Source organism: Rhagoletis pomonella, unplaced genomic scaffold (assembly GCF_013731165.1).
Source record: "Rhagoletis pomonella isolate Grant_MI unplaced genomic scaffold, Rhpom_1.0 Rhpom_scaffold_00014, whole genome shotgun sequence".
In the NCBI taxonomy this organism is placed as follows: domain Eukaryota; kingdom Metazoa; phylum Arthropoda; class Insecta; order Diptera; family Tephritidae; genus Rhagoletis; species Rhagoletis pomonella.
In genome coordinates, this window is record NW_023458568.1 from 11,483,269 (window position 1) to 11,499,392 (window position 16,124).

The 16,124-nt window shown below is 38.6% G+C and overlaps 1 protein-coding gene across 1 annotated transcript; it reads right to left on the bottom strand.

The window, feature by feature from the left end:
* Positions 1-10,095: 10,095 nt before the first annotated feature.
* LOC118749141 lies at positions 10,096-11,014 on the bottom strand. The gene is made up of 3 exons (XM_036483908.1): positions 11,008-11,014; positions 10,790-10,939; positions 10,096-10,694 (listed from the first exon to the last, which is right to left on the bottom strand). Exons 1-3 carry the CDS (start codon positions 11,012-11,014, stop codon positions 10,234-10,236), a joined length of 618 nt encoding a protein of 205 aa, XP_036339801.1. The 3' UTR covers positions 10,096-10,233.
* Positions 11,015-16,124: the final 5,110 nt, after the last annotated feature.

Sequence of the window (16,124 nt, forward strand, 5' to 3'; positions counted from 1 at the left end):
TGTCGTTTGCTAATCGTTGTGCACGCATTGTTTGTTTACATTTTATGGTGAAAAATTAGTGAAAAAGTTAATATTTGCATCAAAATTGCATAAAAATTAGTATTTTTTGCATAAAATCTTTGGAAATTATTAAAAAGTGGATAATTGCATCAAAATTCAATAAATGTGAGCGTTTTAGCTATAAAATATTACGAAATTGTAAAAAGTCCCTGTGTGCATGCACAAAACACATTTCAGGAAAAGACAAGAAGAGATGTTACTGCAAAATGATGTCTAGAATTGTTGCAGCAAAGTCTATATTTTAAAAATTGCAGGTTTTTGTAAATATTTCGCGAAAATATCAACCAGAAAAACAGAAAATACCTACTCCAAGTGAATTTTTAGACGCCAAATGAATTGAAATATCACGACCGAGTGTGCGAAAGTGTAGTCGTAATGTAATCGTAGCATCATGATTGTGACGATGAAGCAACTATGATTGGACGACCAATGTGCAGAAAGCCTTAATATTCCATTTTTCGATAGCAAACGTGTTTTAGGGCCGGTTACTCAATGTCTGGTTAACACTAATCTCCGGTGAAACATAGTTATAGACGTTACCGACTCCCTGTTGTATGCATGGAGTCGAAGACGTCGATAACGATGTTTAACCGCAGATTAGTGTTAACCAGACATTGAGTAACCGGCCCTAAATTGCTTTAAATTGTGAAAGTATATGATTTGTAATAGCAGTTAATAAAGAAAATGTGAAAAACTACGGTGATTTTAGTGAAGGTATTACTTGTTGTTGTAGCCGCTACAACAATAAAGTATTACTGAATTTCAGTGCATTTAAAGATTTAGCTGCGTCGTTTGCTTTTACAAGAGAAATGTCAAAATCGGCAAAACCAAAGCAGAGATCTGCGGAATGCCTCACCTTCTGTTCGCTACATCCTGCACAAAAACTACACTAAGGGCCGTTTTTACCATCTCTGGTTAACACTAATCCCCAGTTAAACCAAAGAACGTAGATAACAAGAAGGGACAACTCGTTATAATTGTAGCGAAAGTGAGTAACAGGGGCGTTCCTTCTCTTTTGCTCTAGTATGTTTTTTAATTGGATGAAAAGAGATGGCACGCCCCTGTTACTCACTTTCGCTACAATTATAACGAGCTGTCCCTTCTTGTTATCTAAGTTCTTTTGTTAAACATTGTTACCGACCCAATGTTAATTGAATGGAGGCAGTACCGTCGGTAACGATGTTTCACTAGGGATTAATGTTAACCAGAGATGGTGAAAACGGCCCTAAGGCTTTCTGCTCATTGGTAGTCCAATCATAGTTGCTTCAGCGTCACAATAATGATGCAACGATTACATGACGATTAAGGCCCGTCCACATAGCTTAAAGTTGGCAACGTTAACGGCAACACAACGCCTGAAAGATGGCCAACTCTCAAGGCCTGCTTACGTACAACTTTGGCGTTGCGTTGGCGTTGGCGTCGTTTCGACAGCTGACTATGAATACGTGCATGAAAGTCTACACATAACCAAAGTTGGGCAACGCCTATGCCAACTCAGAGCAGAAAGAGGCCAACTCTCAACTTTTCGCGCGCGTCGTTCGTCAGCTGTGCTAAATAATCAAAATTATGTGATTTAATTTTCCTTTTTAATCAAATGCACCTGGAATTTCCGGACCCTTAATTGAGAAGGTGCCTCTGCCCGGCTGGTTGATGTCCTCGTGAGGACAAAAGCTAACATCACCGCCATCCAAGAAATGCGTTGGATGGGGCAAGGCAAGCAATGTCTGGGGCCTTGCGACGTCTACTACAGCTGCCATGTAAAGGAGCGCAAATTCGGAGTTGGATTTGTGGTGGGAGAGAGACTCCGTCGCCGAGTACTGTCGTTCACCCCGGTGAACGAGCGTCTAGCCACAATCCACATCAAAGCCAGATTCTTCAACATCTCGCTCATCTGCGCCCATGCCCCGACGGAAGAGAAGGATGAGGCATCCCAGGATCTCTTCTACGAGCGCTTGGAGCGCACGTACGAGTGCTGCCCCCGCCATGATATCAAAATCGTGCTTGGCGACTTCAATGCCAGGGTGGGCAAGGAAGGGATCTGTGGAACCACCGTCGGAAAATTCAGCCTCCACGACGAAACGTCCGACAACGGATTGAGGCTGATCGACTTCGCCGGGGTCCGAAACATGGTAGTATGCAGTACTTAAGTTCAAGCATAAAAAGATCCATCAAGCTACGTGGCTGTCTCCGGATCGAAAAACGAGAAACCAAATCGATCATGTTGTGATAGACGGAAGGCATGCTTCCAGCGTTTTGGACGTAAGTACACTCCGAGGGCCAAACATCGACTCTGACCCCTATCTTGTTGTAGCCAAGATACGCACCCGCCTCTGTGCAGCAAAAAATGTGCGCCCAAATATGCCAAGAAAGCTTAACGTCGAAAAGCTGCAATCACAGAGAGAGAGAGGTACGATGAGGAGTGTCAGGAAGCTACAGAGATCGGGCGCAACGCGCGCTATGTGGGACCGCTATAGGGATCTGAAGTGGGAAGCGAGACGTATTTGCCGCAATAAGAAGAGAGAGGCCGAAATACGTGAGTGCGAAGAGCTTGAAATGCTGGCCGACAGGAAGAATGCCCGAAAATTCTACCAAAGAGTTAGGCGACTTACGGAAGGTTTCAAGACCAGGGCGTACTCCTGTAAGAACAACAATGGCGACCTAGTAACCGATGTTCAGAGCGTACCTAAATTATGGAGGGAACACTTCTCCGCCCTACTGAATAGTAGCAGCAGGTAGGAAAGTTGTGGAGAAAAAGAACCCGAGCCCGCAGTCGATGATGACGGAGTCGACGTTCCACCGCCTAACTATGACGAGGTACGAATAGCAATAACGCGGCTGAAAACAACAAAGCTGCAGGAGCTCATAGTCTGCCAGCTTAGCTATTCAAGTACGTCGGCGAGGCGGAACCCGCTGGTGGTAGCAGAGGAGGAGGGAGGCCCCCACTGCGATGGAAAGATCAGGTGGAGAAGGACTTGGCTTCACTTGGCGTTTCCAATTGGCGTCAGTTGGCACAGAAGAGAAACGACTGGCGTGCTTTGCTGAACTCGGCGGAAATCGCTTATGCGGTTACAGCGCCAAATAAGAAGGAGAAGAAGAAGTATGTTAATTTAGTGACCAAATTATTCTCTGCTAAGTGTTCATTGTAGCAAGCACGGATGTTAATCGCGCTGCTGGAGCTCATAGTTCTCTGACTATTGAGAGGACAAAAAAGAGAGTAAATACGGTTCTCTCTCTGTCAGAAGTTACCAGTTTTAGTCCGAGAATTTTTTGCTGGTAAATTCTGGTAAATGTGCCAAACGATCAGCTGTAGTGTGTTTGGCAACAAATTGTAAACAAAAGAAAAGTGCACTCTGCTAATTCATGTTGAAAAGTATTTAATTACTTGTTTAAGTGGATTCTAATGAATTTGAAAGTATTTTTGGTTATTTACATGTGTGAGCTGAGTGTGTTTACATACAAAATAAGCAAAAATTTACAACCAAAATTTGGAGGTTATGTTGAAGTTGACAGAAGTTACCATTTTTTACTAGAAAGCGATCCCGTACTTTTCAATGTTACTCTCTTGCTCTGAACGTATTTTTATTTTTTGACAGTTTTACTAGTCCGAGTCCGAGGAATACGGGATTGCACCTATCTTTTGAAGCAGCTGCTGCAAAACCCAAAACCGCCTTTCAGGAAAACACTTGGAAAAGTTGATGTTTTTGGGAAATATAACAAAAAAGGAGTTATTTTGTTAAACTCATTTTATATGAAAAAACTTTTTCTATTAATCTTGTAAAAATGAATTCTATTATTTTTTGAAATCAAATACTATGGAAAAGTAATTGTTGTCTTAAATTTTTCTCTGAAAAATTATTAAAAGATAAATAATCTTTCAAAAATGCATATTTTTTGTGAAAAAACAATACAATTACTTTGAAAAATATGCGAAATCGTAGTCTATGTACAAGTACTCGATACCTTTCCGATACTGAGTAGGTATCGATACCTTGTTTGATACAAGTACAAGTACTGATTTGATACCTTGATGGTATCGATTTATCCTTAGGGAAGACCTCTATTGGGATACAGAAGTACTGTCAGTAAAAACAAAAGGCTAGAACTTTCGCGTTGGCTTTGGCGCAGCTACAATGAACGCTTGGCAGAAAATACTTTGTCCACAAATTAACATACTAACGACAGATAAACTGGTATTTTATATCGATAATTGCATGATTAAAGATATTTCTTGCTCGTATTTGATTAAAAAGAAAAAAATATTTCACATAAGAGCTGTCCAGGATCTTGTGCGTATGCTGTTGCATTTGCATATTCGTTGCATTTGTAAATTCACAACAATAAAATGTACACGTTTGCCATGACAGCGAGCATAAAATTTGCAAATCCAAGACCATTTCCACAACATCCTGAATTGAAATTATAATTTTATATATTTGCAACAACTGACGAACGACGCAATCGAAAAGATGAAGGCCCCACACACAACTTTGGCGTTGCGTTGGCGCTGGCGTCGCTTTGACAGCAGCGCGATTAACATCCGTGCTTGCTACAATCGATTTCCAGTAAAATCTGACTGATTCTGACTAGTCCGGACTCGTACGGGATCGCAACTAATATTCATTTTTTGGACACAGATGACTTAAATATGATGCAAACCAAGCGTACGGGCATTTTTTTTTTGGATTCTTGGATTAAGGATCCCGTGTTCAAAGGCTGGTTATGTAAACACTTGAGGTTAAGGGGCTTTTTGTAATGTTTGCAATTGCACATTAAAAGCCAAATCAGGAAGAGCCGATACCTTGCAACACGCACGCTCGCAAAAGCATCAAAAAAGCTGTAGCAGCATAAAAAGTCAGAAAAAAGTAGGCGACCTTTTTAAGACTTCATTGAAAATGTAATGAACGCAAAAAAGGCTGAAATATTGCTATACTCCTTCTTAGCAAAACGTAATTTAGCATTTTCGACAACCGACCCCCTTACCAAATGTCTACAAGAAAAAACAAATTGAAAATCAACGCGATTATTTAGCCCATTCAAACTTGCAAATTATTGCCCTGAAATTTAATGCGCTTGCACAAAGTTTGAAATGTGGATTTATATTTTGTTCGTTATATAATGAGCTAGGCTTTTATGGAAAAATAATAAACACTAAATAAACAAAAGAGAAACAGTAAAAATCGATCAAAATGGCGATGACTTAATCAGCTGATCACAAGTGTATGTATAAAATGATTTTTATATTAACGATCTCAAACCAGTTTACAATGAATTTTAAATATGCTCTGCCAAAACGACATTTTAATACACCTTACGTACATATGCACCTTTGTATACAATAAAAGTTTAATAAGAAAAATTTTTTGTACATTCATTTGAATAAGACGTTCTTGGGTAGGAAATGACGTTTTTTTCATACCAAGAGGGACGTTTTCTCATGCCGAAGACCTAGCAACACTGCACCTATCTACTCATTTTCGCTAAGGGGGCGTTCCCATAAATGCGTCGTACATAGTTTAAGACTTTACGAGTTTAAGGGCCGGTTGTTAAATGTCTGGTTATCACTACTTGCCGGTTAAACATCAACATTGAACAACCGGCCCTAAGGGAATCACCTAAATATTTCTTGAACGAGTAGCCGGGAATATTGAATGGAAACACTGTCAAAAGATATTCTGCCTTATCCTGAGTTTCGCCTGAAAAAAAATTCACCCGAAAATTTGTCATCCGCTTATGCTAAAACTATGGAACCCAAGAGTGAAAAGTGAACCGCTTCGGGGAAAATGAAACTCATGATAAGGCTGATTGAGCGTGTAGGACACACTCGCGATCTCACATTTCATATATTTTTGTTTGTGACTATATAATGGAAGGTAATCAGCCTTATCATGAGTTTCATTTTCACCGAACCGATTCACTTTTCACTTTTGGTTTCCATGGTTTTACTATGGGCGGATGGCAAATTTTCGGGTGAATTTTTTTTTCAGGCGAAACTCAGGATAAGGCAGAATATTTAAATCGATAGTGTAGTGCTGGTAGAATCATATAACAAGATTTCTAGATTTGAAATAAATAAATATGGATTGCAATACTAACCATCTTCTAAAAACTGACGCGATAAATAGTAAATGGGGGAAACTTTCCTTTACGGCCGATCTTTGTAGGCGTGGTGGGCGGAGGGGAGGGGGTGTGGCACCAACCACCAACCCTTTAGAGAGGGCATGGACCACCGTTTCCAATGACACCACCTCAACCCCCTAGGCCGCCTATAGGACTCCAGGGAGCCCCTAGAAAAATGATAAAAAACAATGGCGTTTATGTTTCTTTCACGCTAATTAAAACACTGAAACACAGAAAACTCTATAAATCTCTTGCACTCCTGCCAGAACTTTGTAATTTAGTTGTTAAATTTATTATTTTGGAATAAAATATAAATTATAACACCACCATATCTCATAGAAGCAAAAATTGTTATGTTGAACTGTCAAATGTACGAAGTAATGGCCAGTATGCAGCTCTCAAGAAAAGCCAAAACTCCATATAAAATGATGTACAAGAAATGGCCGAGAAATTTTCTTGGGTCAAATTTTCTTAAAGCAGTACGCAGGTCTTAAGAAATTTGTTGTCTTCTACTACGGGTTTCTAAAGTTATTTTCAATATTCTTGCGGAAAGAGTGAGGCAACAGGCTGAGAAGTATCAGATGGCAAAATTCCTTGGACACACACGCGAAATAATGGCATTTTATCTTGACCGTTTTCTTGAGAGCTCCATACTAACCTTAAAGAATGTAGCAAACGAATGAAAAGAAAGAAGCAAACAAGTAGTAAGTAAGCAAACGACTGCTGGAGAAAAGTGAAATATGTGCTTATATGCACCTATAGATTTAAAAAGATAAATTAAGTGAATGAAAGGAATATTTTGAGTGTATTAGACATCTTTTTATTCTACCTTGTACAAATATTTTACAGCTTCAAGTAAAGCCATAAATGGGTCAATTTTTTCTTTGGAGATCCCCCATACCGCCTTCTATCATTTCCAACACCCAATGGCCTTCGACTCTCCTCCCTAATATGAAAGGAAATATATAATAATAGATTAGCGCTTACCCAAATGTTAGTGCTTCGCCGAGCTTTTCCCTCCGATTTGTGGTGTGCGCCTTGATGTTGTCACACAAAGGGGAGGGACCTACAGTTTCACGCCGCCTCCGGACGGCGATTGTTTCTTTTATGAGAAGCTGTTTTTCATGGCAGAAATACACTCGGAGGTTTGCCATTCCCTGCCGAGGGGCGCCCGCTGTTAGGAAAATATCTTTTTGAACCCAGGCCCTGCGGAGTGGAAGAACGCACTGCTTAAAACTACACCACAGCGGCCGAAAATATATACATATGTTAAATATAAGCAAAGATTTGTACTTTTTCCTTGAGCCACCAATTTTTCCATGAAATTCTTGATGGTCCAATTGGTATATTACCCCCGCATCCCTGCAGTAGCTATACCAGTCGGCAATGGCTTTGATGATATGGTAGTGTCATCTTTAACAAAGTCTTCGCATTGTACAATTTCATTGGACATGCGATGGGCGTAACAAAACATTAGGTAGTAAGCTTCGCATTTTCAAACCACGTCCCTGTGGCTCTAGACACGCGAGACTTATTTTTGCAATTTTCTTTGCAACACATAAAAATCCCATTTTATTATACTGTGAGACTTTAAATATCAACGGCGTTTTATGTCTCCTCTGCAAACCGAATATACTGCTCCCTTGTCCCAAGCCTGTCTCTCAGACGCACCACGTTCTATAAAGGTTTATTATTGTTCGCGGACAAACGCTGTCTAACACCAAGAACGATAGAATACAAGATTGCGCATTCCCGCAGAATGACATTTGCGGCAACGGGTAAACAAAGAATTTGGCGAAGAACAATGAGTTGACAGTTGTGAATTTGCAATGAGAAAACGTGTTTTCTTCACAATTCACCAATTTTTCAAGCCATCTTATAGCAAATTAAGCACAACGTTAACAAAAATTATACAACCACTCTTGAAATGTGTTCAAAAGAATAGAAAGAATTTTGTGTTTGTATTGCAGGTGCCGGAAAAGTGATAATATCTTGTCGCAGCGCATGTTTTCCTGCAGAAAGTGGTCGATGCTTGCTTACCTTCGATTTTAATTTGTAAATTGTGGTATTTCAACGTTTTCAACTTAACATGTCGTGTTTAAAAGTGGTGCTTTCAATTGTATGTGGGCTGGTGTTGCTGTTTGAGAACTGTGAAGCTGTGGAAGCTTTTGACAAATCTCCAAAGGACCAAAAGGAAAAATCAACTAAGTTGCCGCCTTGTAAATCATGCACTGTGCTTGTGGAATCATTTAATTTGGTGAGTGCGTGGCAGTAATAACAAATTTGTGTCGTATTAATATAAACTTTGCTTACAGGGTTTGGAAAAAATAAGTCGCGGCAAGCATGCCGGTGGTGATGCAGCTTAATTTCCATATTTTCCATAAATGAAGTGGTGCTTTATCATGCGCGGAATGCACTTAAAGGCATGGTACGTCCCCAGAGTTTAAAGATTTGTCAATTCCAAATCAACACGGGCTTCATACCGGAACAAGAAACATTGATAACATTTTCCTCGAATGATCTCGATGATTTACCGGATGCCGATCAGGTTCCTCATGACTTTTAGGTTTCGCTGTCGTTGAGTTTCACGGATAACGAATTTCCGCCGAGTAGGAATCCTCCTTGGTTACCAGCAAAGCCCATAAGAAACGTACAACATATATTTAGTTCGCAATTAGAATTCGAGGAAATGGTGGATAATTTCGGCAAGTCCCTATAGTATTTCCGCCCATTTCAATTATTTATTTATTTTCCTTACAACAGTGACAAAACCTAGTTCCATCAACAAACCTACGCCTGTTAGGTCAGCTGCTTCCGTAGATAACGCCTATTTTACCAGATGCTACCGAAATAAAGCAAGAGGATGTACCTCGAATCCAACCTCAACCATCACCACCAATATACATGCTCAATTTAAACCAGCCCCAACCCCAGCTGCCGGTGCAAGATCCACAAGCCACAACGAGTGACGCTAGTTTCGATTTGCTTGGAGCATTCGGGGATGATAATTCATCTGGCATTGATATTTTAGGTAAGGATTCGGTAGATTCAAAAAAGTCTTAGACTTTTAGGCGGCCATCCAAATTAATATTTGCTAAGTTCTGAATTGAGACCTACATTTCTATTTTAGAAATTAATGTACAACCAACTTCAAATGCCAACCTTGATGATATCTTCGGCTCAGTTGCTTCATCGGCGCCGAAAATCAACCTGGAGTTTAATAGTTTTTCTGTAAACCAGCCGACACCAACTAGTGCAAACCAACCTGGTGTATTGGTGTGTGTCGCGTCAGTCTCAGCAAAATAGTCTTGCATCAACAACCAGAGCTCAGTACGTCATAGTTATTTTTCTTCTCTGTTTTTGGAAGCTAGTGCAATGAGGTATAGTTTTAATAAACATTTATTGGATTTGAAATTTTTACTACTATAGTCTTTATTTTGCAGTATATTATATACATATATTTGCAGTATATTATATTTTCATTGATCCACTTAGTTAAGTTTAACAATAACGAAGCAAAATGATGTGTAAAACCAAGTAATTGCTTTTAAATCTAAGTAAAAAAATATACAATTTAAATGACAATTATAAAAAGATACATGCATACATATATGCGTTAAGAACATAAATATATATAGGATATACAATTTTAATCTCTTTGTCAACTTAATTGCGGCCCTGAAAAGGGCCTCTTGTTGATTGGTATATATGTATTTATCTAAGCATAAAATTTTAATCTCTTTGTTAATTAATTGGCGGCCCTGAAAAGGGCATTTGGATAAATCATATTACTTGCCTGCAAATAAATAAGTTTATATTTGTATAAAAGACGCTTGATGATTTTTTAAAACTAGGGACTTACGTAGCATGCAAGTATTTTAATTTTAGGAGTCTGAAATACTGAGATCATGTGTGTGAAATGCGGACATTGATTCATGCTGCAAGTAAAGAACGGTTAATTTCTACAAATTTAAAAACGCTTTAGTTCAAAACTTACCACATGTTTGGTATTTTATGCAATACTTACGGTTCTATAATGGTACCATATGGATCGATCTAGGTCAGAGTTTTTTTGGCTTTTCTTTTTCTTTTGTGGGCATTTTCAACGAGTTCTTTATTTAATTTTCGTATTTTGAAGAACATTCTTGCCCTGAAAAATAATTTTTTTACTTTAATGTCGCATTGAATTGTTGCAGCATGCTCAATGTGAGTTTTTACAAAATCATTTGTAATGAGCAAGCCGTCTTCGTTCAATGCCTTAAAGACTGACTCAAGACTTCGCATATGGACCATCATAGAGGAGCTTGGTAGGGATAACCCACCCTCATTAAGGTGATCCGCCCAGGAGAATGAATGGTCGTCATTGCTCCTGAACGACGTGCTGGGAATGTCATCCTGCAGCTTGTGGCAAATATATCCCGCTAAATGCTCGAGTCCGTCTAGCTCCAAATCCTCGAATTCCGCTTCTTCAGCCGGCCACAGTTCTGCATTAGAGCTTAAGTTTTTCAGCAAAATACCTGTAAATATGGTGAAATATATATGTGCGATTATTAATAAAATATATTTTTATATTTAAGCCGAATGAAATAGATAAAAAATTATTTTGAATTACTTGTAAGCGGAGGCTGCGTGATTTCTATGTCAGGCGTATCATCCTCTTCTACATTAGCAGAATCGGATAATACGCCCTTGTTGTGTCCTAGCAGGTATAGTCGCAGACGGTACTTGAATTCCTGTTGGTCAGGGTGATAATGTAACCCGCCTTTTGACCGAATAATGCCGAAGAAATTTTCGAGTACGTCTTGGTTTAGCCGATACGTCAAGCCATACTTGACATTAAAGCGAGCTTTAATGTCCTCGAATAACAACTTCAACGGCGTATTACTTTGAATGATTCCTAGGGATATAGTAAGAATAAATAACAAACATTTAATGTTATTCTTGAGATAACCATATATATTAGTTTACCTTTTTGGAATGGCAGCAGACTAAATTTGCCAAGCACCCTCATATTTTTGACTAGGTCGGTCATCTCGTCTAGGATCTTGTTTTGCTCCTCGATCGCTAAACCGTAAGCAAGACACCGCTTCCTGGAGTCGGCGTGAGGCACCCTGACGTTTAGAACGTCAAACCAGTCATTTGTCTAAGGTGTATAATTTGAACATGAGTTTTAATATTGCGGTTTAAATATATCGTAACCTTAATTCACAAAGGCCCTAAACAAAAAAATAATTATATTTTATAGCAGAAGCAATAAACATTATAAAAATAGTATCGAAAATAGGTAGAGCTTTTGAAAAAGGGGCATGTGACTCCGTTGCTTTTGGTACTAACACTTTGAAATTTTTATTTAAGCTATATTTTAGTACGAAAAACTGTTGGTTCGAGCCTTTGTGAATTAAGATAACGATATGTAATATAGTAAAATATATAATATATCAATTTCATAATATAATATAATAACACATACTATTTTGAATAACTGGAAGCATTCGGTCCAGTTTTGGTTCTGCAAATGACCCAGACTTGCTGCCCTTGTTATGGCCTGCGCCACAGTATGCGAAAATAGTTTCGCTGCCGTCTTGACCTTTTGGCGGTGAGCTCCAGCCACGGTCAAGTTACTTGCAGAAATCTTATGAGTTATTGTCAAGTCCGTGCTTGTAATTGACAATAACTCCAAAACTATTTCCTTTTTCACAGGTTTCCCATTAATTAGGAAACCTTGATCAAAAGTTTTAGCAAGTGTGGCACGTCAGCGAAAACGTAAATCCTTTGGTCATTGAAAATAAACCTATGGAAATGAGAAGTATTATAAGAACTGAAATCAATAAGTTTAATTGTGATTATTTACCACGGCTGGTCTTCAGTTACGCCTAGATCATTAAATAGGGCCCTATTGGTACCTCCAAGATCGCATACGACAGCCACTGCGTTATAGCCGCAATCTTTTGACTTCTGCAACATGCTTCGAAGCAAAATGGAAGTCATTTTGCAGTCGAAGTCATAAAAGATTGGCTGTTTCCACTTTGCCATGAGACCTGAAATATAAAAGGCCTTAATAAAGGTTTGATATTCTATAAAATCTTGATTGTAATGTTTACCTCTTAACATCGCTACCTGTACGTAGTTGACGGGGGCTAATGTTGAGTCCGACGAAACATCGTAACAGTAAGATTGTCTTACTTTCATTTCGTCGAAACTCAACACGCATAGCTTCTGTGCCTCGTTCATGTGGGTAGCGGCGGCCAATAACCGGAAGACTGGGGTTATAAGTCCGCGCGAAATGTCCAGTTTTTGTGCCCAACTTTGAAGTGTGCGGACCGATGGGAGTGGAAGGCATTGCTTATATAGCAACTTGTATGCTTTAGGACTGGCAACATACAACGATATTGACTTCGCAATATCCTCTTCCGCCCATTTTCGTCGCTTCGACCCAGACTTCAGCTTCGCTATCTGCCCTTTAGTGAAGATGGAAGCTAGTGCATCTTCCACATTTTTCATTTGGGCAGCCATTTCATCCAAACGTTTTTGCAGTGACTCCATTTTCCATGCATGTCTCTTCAATTGCAGGTCGGACTCCCGCTTCAATGTAGCGAGCTCGGTGCACTGCTTTTCGGTTTCCTTTTTGAGGTGTGCATTTTCGCGCTTGAATGTCTCACTTCAAATAAGAGATATATAAGATATTATTACATTTACACATAAAGATCTGTTACTTATTAACGTACACTTCCACTTTCAACACTTCCACTTCCTGAAGATCACTATCATAGTAAACACAGTTACGGATAGGTGACGTCGAAGCATCAAGAGTACCGTCCCTGGTCCGATATACTTTATCGCCTTCATTTAAACCAACTAATAAACCACTGACATTAATAATATAATACTTATAGTATAATATTTGCTACCTTCGCAATTTTGTAGCTCAATGATCTCCTCAACGCTGTCATTTTGTGACTCACACACCGGAGCAGGATCTATTTCCCACTCAAAAATGGTTGGCATGGCGTCGCGGCGAAGCGATGGTCGACTAGCAGTTCCTAAGACTTTTATTAGATATCGACATATATAAGTAATGAAAATAAATGATAGTTACTCATGTAATCCTTATCCGTAAAGTGCTTCATGCATATTACGCTGGTGTCTAAATTGTATGGCTTCTCCTGCCGGCAGAACTCTACCCACTTTCTGGCCAAGGCGTCGTCGCGGGGAAACAAAAAAAAAAACTGCATTTAGGGCCTTTACCCCTACGGCTGCTGCAATTCAACACACGACACGACATTTTTATAAAGTTTTTATTACAAATAAAATGTTTTTTACTTCAGAACGCACGAATTACTTCGATTTTTCACTTGAAAATACACAATACGTTTGCAATACGTTTGCCCTTGTTTATAAACAAAAAGTTTGTTTACGTATTGCCATAAACGTCAAAGTCGGCAAAACCAAAGTAGCGGTTTCGGGAATGCGCCACCTTCAGTTCATTACACCATGTTTCGCAATGGCAAAGAATTCCATTCACACACATCTGTCAAAACTTGCCGTTCACATGCGAACTCTTTGCGTACGCACACAGTTGAGTGTGAGCTCGAAAAAAGGCATATTATGCATTTTAAATTAGTTTTTATTCTATAATTCCGAAAGATATTTTAATTCTCTATCCCTTTTTGTATCAACTAATGCAAAAAGTTAGGTTAGTCAAAATAAAAAGCTCACGCTCATGCTCGTATTGAACTGTATATCAGGCTTTATGCCTTTCGGTTGTTAATACAGAAAAGGACATTCGGTGTGTTCTATAAGCATTTTGTATGGACAAAGTGTTAATATTATAATATGGGTCTTCACACCGAAGCTTGGTACTCGGTAATACATTAGAAAAAATTACCGGACACCGAGTTACCGAATGCCGAGCTCGGTGTGAAGACCCATAATGATATTGATAAAAATCATATATGTAATACTCCTATATTGGCAGTAAGAGCTAGTACCGTCCGAAAACACTACAGTACAGATATATCAATAAATACGTACGAAAGAAAAGCAACACATACGTTTATAAATAAACATGTACACAACACATATACAAAAACGTCACTCAAGTACACAATACATTGACAAAAACAGTACTAGACTGTCTCGTTTTGATTTCGGAATGCTTACACATTGAGAAATTAGCTTACTGCCAATATAGAAGTATTACATATATGATAAAAATACTTGAAAGTTAATTTGTACTTTATTAATAGTGCTTTTAAGTGATTATATTTCAACTCGCTATTTCAATTACAGCTGAGTAACCGAGAGTCGTAACCCACGTGTGCATAAAACTAAACTTAAATTTTTTTATAGAATTCGTTAATACTGAAAAATACAACGGCCTATAAACAAAATAAAGATATATTGACTGCATTTGCGCATGAAAAATTTTCATTTCGGTCAATAAGCCAACCAGCTAAATGTGTAGCACACACCCACGATCAATCAATATTTTTAAATCCACCAATACGATCGCGAGGCAGCCGCTGTGGTGTAATGGTAGGTAGTGCGCGCTTCCATTCCGCAGCGCCTGGGTTCAAGCCCTGGTCAAAGCCATGAAAACAGCTTCTCATTAAAATACAATCGCCGTTTGGAGTCGGCGTAAAACTGTAGGTCCCTCCTCTTCGTGTGACAACATCAAGGCACACGCCACAAATCGGAGGAAAAGCTCGGCCAAACACTAACATATGTGTAAGCGCCATTCTATTATTATTATTTATACCAAATCCAAAATCACAATAGGGATATTCTCGAAATCTTGCAAAACCGTTGTACGTTGCACAGATTGCATAACTTGCAAACACACAACAAAACACATGGACAGCGTAGCAAGATAAATGCGACCCTATGCTACCTATTTTGTTATTGGACTTGTTACATAATTCTCTCATTCCTATAATTTCGCTAAATTCATATATATATTTTTTTGCTTTATCTTGTTAAGGATCCGATGGCGGAAATAGATTTTTTTTAAACCATTCCAAGGCAAACCGTTCCAAGTTATTTGCCAAGAATGATAGAATAGCTCTGTAGGGAATTCTGACAATCGCTACGCTAAATTTTCGTCGCCAAAATTCTCTAAATGAAAAACAGAGGGGCCTGAAAATATACAACATGGAAAAGTAACAGATGCAAAGTGTAATCAGCCAAATGTGACAGTATGATGAGCGTTTAACTAGATGTTGCATGTCGTTAGGCGCGCCTGCTATTATTTTGGAGATTTTTGGTGATTGAAATTGGCGATAGCGGAGGTTGGAATCCGGCTGCCGATCCAATACTTTTCGTCTAAAATCCTGTAAAAATATCAAAAAACAAAATTACTCTCTGAAGTGAGTAACAACAAAAAGTACGGCAACAAAAATAGCATTTTTCCTGTAAAAACGTCAACCAGTGATCGCTTGACACTTTTTGGTTGTTACAAGAAAATGTCAGAAGAGCCAATTTTCTTAGTATCCATTTTTGCGATAGGAAACGTGTTTTAATTGTGCTGAATTTTAAAAACATAAAATTTACAATAAGAATATGGAAAATGTGAAAAACTGTGAATTTTGTGGAAATATTAGTCAATTTCGGTGCATTTAAAAGTTTTTGACATTATTTTATAATTACAAATTAAAGAGGGGCGAGCTTTGTATGGCTAATCTCTATTTCTAATTACAGATTAGGGAGTGAGGTAATCTACTTATATGTAAACCCTGTACAAGATGAAGTGTCGAAGTGGAGGCTTCCAAAGTGAAGCTTATTATCCAGCTCTTAATAATGCCCCTAAGTGAAATTTAGTTCATTAAAGTTAAATGTTTGTTTTTATATCGAATAAAATTTATGGGAAAATATGTTTAATTGATTTTTGCTTTGTTTTTGTCGAAATCCATTTCTTGTATTTATAAAACTGCTCATAATACCACGAACTG

Coding starts and splice junctions, on each gene's coding strand:
- LOC118749141 (XM_036483908.1), bottom strand. Junction 10,695..10,789: donor CACGCAGCCTCCGCTTACAA/GTAATTCAAAAT, acceptor CCATATTTACAG/GTATTTTGCTGAAAAACTTA.